The 7,978-nt window shown below is 39.2% G+C and overlaps 1 protein-coding gene across 1 annotated transcript in view; it reads right to left on the bottom strand.

Moving 5' to 3' along the window:
• Positions 1-1,076: 1,076 nt before the first annotated feature.
• The window catches only part of NT5DC1 (5'-nucleotidase domain containing 1), a 120,058-nt gene continuing 113,156 nt past the window's right edge, over positions 1,077-7,978 (bottom strand). The window contains exon 12 of the mRNA XM_048938414.1: positions 1,077-3,224. Within this exon, the coding sequence (XP_048794371.1) occupies positions 3,106-3,224 (119 nt within the window). The 3' untranslated portion in view covers positions 1,077-3,105. The remainder of the gene's footprint in view (positions 3,225-7,978) is intronic.

Below are 7,978 nucleotides of genomic sequence, written 5' to 3'. Positions count from 1 at the left end.
TTTTTTTTTTTAATAGGGCAATAAGTGTTGGACCTACCTGACTCCTCCCTCAGGTTAGATTAGGACTCCTGGAATAAAGAGAATTGTGGTTTCTACAGGAGCGTGACTGTTTGGCAGGAAAATACAGGTGAACAGTTTTGAATTAGAGCAATCTCAGTTGTGATCTGCAGTAACTCAGCCTTTACTGGAAGTTACATGGACCTGGCTGCAGCCAGATCTGACGAAGCATGCCATGAGTCTTTTCATATCCTCAGAGACCTACTGATTGCATAGTTGTATCAGAATCCACCTTGTCATGTTACCATGCCCCTCTTTAATAGGTGGTATTTCTCCTGGCAGGTTAGGTTTCCAGCTGTTATGCCAGCCAGGACAACAGCTAGCTGTTACCTGTAGGCTTAGACCAGTTTTAGGATTGCTGGTTTCTGGTGCCTATCACTAGCATGGTTATCTCAAAGTATTGCTTATTCTATATATTCTATATACATATATATACATTCTATATTCTATATATTCTATATAACAAGCAGATTTTCCTGGGAATTCCCTCAGGAACTGAGCCAGCACTGGTGTCCCACCACACCTTGGATTCTGGGCAGCTGTGGGACCCAAGCAAGGCAAGGAGCCTCCTTTCTGCAGCCTCAGGTAGTGCTGGCCTCAGCAAGGCCCTGCCTGCCAGTCTACCGCAGATAAGTTATCTGTATTTGTTTGACTTTTACTCTCAGGGGACTGGGAAGCCTTTACTTTCCAGGAACAAGTCCTATTCAGGAAACACACAGGACTCTGCTCATTGTCTATGCTGATTTTCCTATAAGTATTAAAGGTATTAATTTATTAAAAGTGTTAGTTTATATTGTGTTTTGGTTGATTCACGCGCTTGTTACTTGGAGTAGGTCAAGTTTTGCTTTATTGGAGGTTGCATCACTAACCTCTCCTTGCACTGATTTGGGATGACATAGTTCCCCCTTTTTTGCTGTTCATCTATAAAGTAAATTCAGATATATATATATATATTTTAAGAAATTCTTTTTATTTTAAAAGTAAAACACATATATTTGGTATCAAAGAGGATGACAAAAGAGACTTGTCGGTCAAGTTTTATGCCAAACTGCGGCTTTCAGGACTATGTAAACAGACATGTTGATTTTAGTGACTCTTTTCTTTATGTCTCCCTGCGGATACTTAAGATAGTTTTCAGAGATCACGGAATCACAGAATTGTAGGGGTTGGAAGGGAATGCCAGAGATTATCAAGTTCAACCTCCTTGCCAAAGCAGGCTCCCTAGACTGGGTTGCATAGGTATGTGTCCAGATGGGTCTTGAATATCTCCAGAGAAGGAGAACTCTACAACCTCTTTGGGCAGCCTGTTCGAATGCTCTGTCACCCTCACCATTAAGAAGTTCTTTCGCATATTGGTGCGGAACTTCCTATGCTCCAGTTTATGGCCATTTTCCCTTGTCCTGTCCCTGCAGACTGATGAAAAGAGGTTGGCCATGTCCCTTTGTCTCCCACACTGAAGATCTTTCTAAACATTAATTTTGCAGGCATTTCAGTGACCTTTCTGTCAGTGGTCCAAGAAATCCAAGAAATATCTGAGATTTCCAAAAGTTCAAATAATCAGGGAGAAAAAAAACACAACAAAGATCGTGTCTTTACAGTGCCTTGTTCAATAGGGGCTAGCCCCATAAATTTTCTTCCATCCGCATTTCTTCTCCCTCATCCCCATGACATCTCCATTTCCAAGGGCCATCCTGTCCACCTCCCAAAGGTCCTCCATTGCCAACCTTCACTCCAGCAGCCTCTCTCAGCAATGCTGACCACATGGTGAATCCTCAGGCTGGTGGTCAAATCAAAATACACTAGGACAACAGATCTTTTTGGGAAGGTAAGAACAATTGTCTGAGATTATGAAACCATTCAACCTTAACTAAATGTTCCATTTCATTTTGGAGGGCTTTGTAATAAGACTTGTAATATCTTCAGAGGTTCTTTAATAAGAATAGTCATTATGAGGGTCTTTATGTACTGATTTCACGGGAACTCTGTTTTTAATTATCCTGCAAATGCTTCAACTATTTTTCCAATATCTTCATGCAGCCACAGACATGGGGAGTCACACTTCCAGTAGCATTTGTGTTCAGGCCATTCTTAGAATTTGTCACCTTTCCATTAAAAAAAAAAACATGCTGATACCAGGAACCAGGGTCTTAGAAGACTTCATTTTCATTAGGCATTATATTTTAATTTTCTTTAAGAACAACACGGAACAAAACCAAGAAAACCACCTCAAAGTGGTCACCTACATAAATAAAATAAAGGTAGGAAAAAGCATGAAACAAAGACTGTTATTTCTGAAATGAGGTGGAATGGCGTTTGCCTCTGCTTCTGAGACAAAATATTGTAATCAGTGAAACTGTAATACAGACGTGTCAGGAATAGCAGAAGTCAAATCCATTCTGAGAATTTCACCATTGGTTGGACACTTGCAGGAATAAAAAGCATGTAGCCAAGGCTCCCAGGACTATAATTCTGTGTTTTGCTGACTAAATTTTGTTCACGTCTCTTTTTGGCTATGATGTATCTTTCTCTTTGTGCCTCAGTATTTCCATTTCTCCAAGAACAATTGCTCTCTGCTTTGTTTAGACAGCAAAAGAATAACTTCCTCATGGCTTGCAGAACACTGATCTCCTGTTGTAACTTGAGCTGCCAAGGTAACTCTTAATGGAGTAGGCTGAGTCTTTCATGTCTTTCCTGGGTTTTGCAGCAGCAAAGGCACCACCATAAGCAGAGATAGTACTGAAAATGTCCTCGAAAATTTACTATGTAAGTTGAGATGAATTGTTAACAGTACATTTCTCTTAAAGTATCTGGGCAGTGCACGGAAAAAGCCAGTTACTGTGTGAAATGTAGTCCTGATAAGGAGATTTACAAACTATGCAATGCTCACCTGTCCCATCTGGACTAGAGAAACAAGGGAAATAAATCTACACAGGAGTCTGCTTTAATTCATCATTCTATTTTATGAAGCATCAAACAGCATTTTCACCAATTAGCATTTAACAGCAGTTAAGAAAGGATCACAGGGTTATTGAAGGAAAAGCCAAAAACCTATTTCATAGTCACTGATTCCTCACTTGGCAGCAATGCTCTTGGAGGGCTTGGGTAGTACCCAGCAGTTGCCGAGCTATTTGAGGAAAATCGTGTAAATCTATAATCCAGCGGTAAATCTGAAAGACAGAAATATACCACATCTGATTAGCAGCACAGTCCATATCACATAAAAAATAAGCCTGTGGTGAATAGCAGTACTTCTTAAGCCCTTGAGCTGTTTGCTTACTGGCATTAGAAACTCAATCGGATTGCATGATTACATATTTATTTGACATCTTCAGCTGTCCAAGGAATTGACTTTCAGAGTTTATTCAACTGCAGTAAAGGATATTCAGTTCCTTGATTGCTGAAATAATGCTAGTCATAGAGAATGACTAGATGAATACTAAATAATCAAACAAAAATCTTTTTCAAGCCTAGGTGGAATTTTCCAACTAGAACAGATTCAGGTTCTTTGAGCTGACACTCTTTTATCTCAGCAATCAACTGATGAGAGCCCCATTTAAAACAAATAAGTCCTTTTTATATTTTTGGGATTGTTGTAGCAAGATTCCCAAAATGAACCCACTTTGGGACTTTTTTGAAGTTCAGTGTTAACACCATCATTTTGTATGAAGCCTTCTTGGAAATTTGCACTCGTAACTTGGCACACCCATTGCATCCACTCTGTTAAGGACACTGAATACATTTAAATAGGTCTGAACAGTCAAAGCTTTCTTTCCTTTCATTCTTTTAAAAAGACTTCACAAGCAGCAGTGCCTCCTTCTACAGGAAACTGATACTTCTCATACTTACTTCTTATTCAAAGTTCAAGAAATCAAATAAAATAAACTCCATACATATAAAATTTTATTCAACAATCCTATTAAGTGGGGAGGCGGGGGCGGGGAGGAGCAGAGAGGGGGGGAGCTCAGATCCTACCTAGTTTTCTGTTTAGAACCAAAGCAAAACAAAAACTAAACTCATCTGAACCTTTTTTGGGGGGGCGGGGGGAGGGAAGGATTTGAAATATATTTGGGCTGATATTTAGATACTACAGGCTATAAAACTTTTTGCATTCAGCTCCTTTAGTGAAACAGAAAAACACAGTCTTAGCTGTTTCAGATCTGAACAACTGGAAATTCAGGTCTATCTCAGCAGCAACTCTTATGCAGAACAGCAGAGCAGCATCCAAGCCTGCAGCTTTAAGACCACATAAAACACAGCTGAAGCAAACAAATCAGAATCTAGATCCAGTTGAGAAATCAGATAAAGACTGGAATAAAGAAGTAATGGGAGGATACTTGATTGCAAGTGAATTACGCTCTATTAAGTGGATTACTTCAACTTGTCAAAGAAGCACATTTTCTCATTCTGTCTTAGCCAAAGGGATTCTCTAGGGCTCTTTCTGAGCACAACAGAGCAGGCAGATGTTTTCTACTCTACTGAGCAAAGAAGCAAAGATTCCGAATATCACTGTAAACTATAAAATTTACATGCCTTTTTTTATCTAAAAGCTTTCTTTAGCTTTTTATTCTAGTAGACTGGAGTCTCCCAGGAGCAGTTTAACCAAAAAGCAGCAGCATAAGTGATGCAGACTTGCTGTGGATTTCCTTATCTTGAAGAAATGAACAGTTACATCAAAATGGCAATTCTGTTGATATTTCATGGTAAACTAGCTTTAAACAATCATCTTAGATGCCGAACCAATTTTGAATACAAAGTACAGAGGACTCCAACAGAGAATAATCTATTTTTACATATTCAAAATCCAATCTGCCCATTTAAATATTGCTTTTGTCTGAGCAAGTTGACTGGATGAACAGAAGGTATCCATATGTAAAAATGTTGTGTAAGGCATCACAGAAAGTTACATGAAGCAGCTACTATTCATCACCTACAATGCTGATTTTATGTCACAAATATAGAAAAAAATCTTCCTGTATTTTCAGGTTTGTTTTCATCAGTGATTTCATTTGCTGCATCTGCCCTGCTTGGAGTTGGGAACACTTCACACTAATTTATTTCAGTGTGATATATTTATGTGAAAGCCCTGCACTGATCCAGAAATACGTAATTGGAATCCTAGCAGCTACATATAAATCAGAGTGAAGACGAAGGGTAATTATTCAAAGAAAGAAAAATGAAGATTGTTATTGAGGGGGGATACACAATTATGAAAAAATGGAAATCCAGAAAACATCAGAGAGGAAGTGTGCTGTAAGTTCTTTTAAACTTAGCTCTTCTGAAAACTCTGAAACATCACACAAATTGCAGTTGCCTTGGATGGCGAAGAATTCATGTTAACTGGACACCAAAACTCAGTCCAACTTCTCTGGATGCAGATGGCAATGGTATCAGCAGTGCTGGCTCATCAGCAAAGAACTATGGTAGAGGTCTTAAGTTTGCCTCCTGGACACAGCAGCAATTGATTTTGCACTTGGTCTTATTTTCTACTGTCACTGGTGGCATAGAAGAGAAATGAACACTGCTTGCTTTAAAAAAAAAATTATAAAATAATAAGAGATTCATAATTTGATAATAAAGCAAGCCTCAGTTAGGAAAGAAATGAGTGCTCATTTCCAAAATGATTGTTTCCTAGTATTTTTACCAATAAATATCTTTAGGCTCTTCTACCACACACGTTCACAGCTGCTGCTGTCTTGGCAGAGCTTTACATCTGGGCATTCTCTTCTCACCCAGCCCTGATGGAGAACTGTAGATTAGAGGGGGGCACATACACAGCTCTTTCTTACCTACAGTGGGGGTCTGATCAGTGCTGATCAGCCTACAGTGACAATGGATTCAACACAAACCTCATCTCATATTGCCACTCACCTAAGAAATAAAACAACAACAAAAAAACAAGCACAAAAGAACCCCATACAAACTAAATAGATTTGGGTTGGAAGAAAGATCTAGCTGGCTTTACCCAATGAGAATCTGTAGGGACCTAAATTCTGGGAATTTTCTATGGTATACGGGTAATTCCACCAAGACTCATCTTGTTCCCAGCATTCACTTTCAGTGCCTAGCCTCCTAAAAGTCAAACATGGAGTGCCTCTATATCCCTTTCTAGATCTACAGAAATTCTAATTGCCAGATGTAGCCTTGGGAATATTCTTGCTTCCAAAGCAGAGCCTCAGTGTTGGTGAGTGATAAAAGCCAGCTCCCTTCACAGTAGCTGTTCAGGCAGAGTATCCTGGTGCTTCTCAATGGCTCAGCTGGTGCTCAGGGCTGCGAGCTACTGATCACAGAAGGTCCCCAAGGTACCCTGCCCAGCCCAACCTCAGTTGCAGTGCTTGAGCAGCTCTAGTTTAAATAAAATGGTGAATGTGATGTCTGAACAGTAACCACTGCCAGGTTTATTCCAGTCACTAAGGTGCTGTGTTCCAGCTGCTAAGATCCAGCTGTTAAGTGATATAAATTATAATGCTGTGCTCTGATGCTTTGGCATATCCATATTCATACATGTAGGTGATAAAGATGGATTTATTTTGTACTTATTACTTGACTACGTCCCAGTTACTACTCCGTTATTATAAGCCAATAAATGAAAGCCAAAAGCTCTTATTGGGAAAAAAAAAACACAAGAGTTGTAGCCACAGGGTAGGAAGGGAAAACCACAAGAAGAAGGGAAAACATAGTATTTTAGATGAGTAATCAGGAAAATATTTGAGTAACTGAATGAAAGTCAGTTATAATCTAATCCTGACAATAGCCTTGCTTGATAAACAATTCTCATATTTAATCTTTCTCTGAGATTTCCTTGAACAAATCAATACATGAAACAATTATAATCTTAACTAAGGTCTTTAGGTGGAAGATATTTCTCCAATTAAAAGCACAGTCCAAGCCTAACGCAGATTTCTCTCAAAAAGCACAGAAGAAAAATCACAAAGAATTTTGCAATAGTGACCACAAAAAGGAGAACAACATTCTTTTGCAGTGACAGCACAGCAGCATGCTGGTGATGCATGAGAAGCCCACAGACGAAGGATTTCCCACTCCTGGAGGCAACAGGGCTGCAGAAACCTTGTAGTAAAGAGAAGGGCAGGACTGACTGAACCCATGTGTGAGCTTCTGATTGCTATCAAGGGACATGAGGGTGTGGGGGAGAAGCAAAAAGCTCTTCAGCAATATGATTCAATTTTGAAAACCTTCAAACTGCTTAATTGTAGCAAATATCAAAACACAACAATCTATCACGTGGCTCAGCATGCAGGTAGCATAGCTATATGGATAATCATCACCCAATATTAATTATGTTGTTTTTACAGGAATTCCAGTAATTTACTGTAGCTTAGGAGCTTTGCCATAGAACTTTGCTTCTACTGAAAAGTTGTTGTTGAAGAAAAAGGAAAATATTAATTAATATTAACAATTTCTAAAATAATTTCTTAACAGAAGAGTAAGCACACTTTTGGCTGCGCTGCCAAGAGAACTACACTGTGGCCTGCCAACCTACAGGTAAACAGTACTGAGTGTTTTTGGAAATATGCAATATTTTTATCTTCTGACCTAGTTCTTTTTTATAAAAATCACAACAGCTCTTGCAGCAAGAGCTCGGAATGTAAAGGAATGCACTAGTAGCAAAAACAAAAAACCCCAGCGATGCAATTAGATTTATCTGATAGCAGTTATTTTTAGCAAGACATCTCAGGCAGATTTTCCTAAACACGAGATCAAATGTTTTCTGTATTAGCTCAAAGCTCTTGAAATACTTAAATGAGCATTCCTTCTACCAGTTACATGAAAGTCACTGCTGCTGTTTGCAGGCTCTGCAGCTGAACAGAAAGAGGAGGAGGATACACATCTGTGTGGGTGTTTGTTTGAATTGAGAGGATCAGCAGCAGCAGGGGGTCTAGAGAAGGAAGGTGATAAAGCTTCT

Source organism: Lagopus muta, chromosome 2 (assembly GCF_023343835.1).
Source record: "Lagopus muta isolate bLagMut1 chromosome 2, bLagMut1 primary, whole genome shotgun sequence".
NCBI lineage: Eukaryota > Metazoa > Chordata > Aves > Galliformes > Phasianidae > Lagopus > Lagopus muta.
Note: the sequence above shows the minus strand (reverse complement) of the source record. Positions and strands in the feature narration are given on the sequence as shown.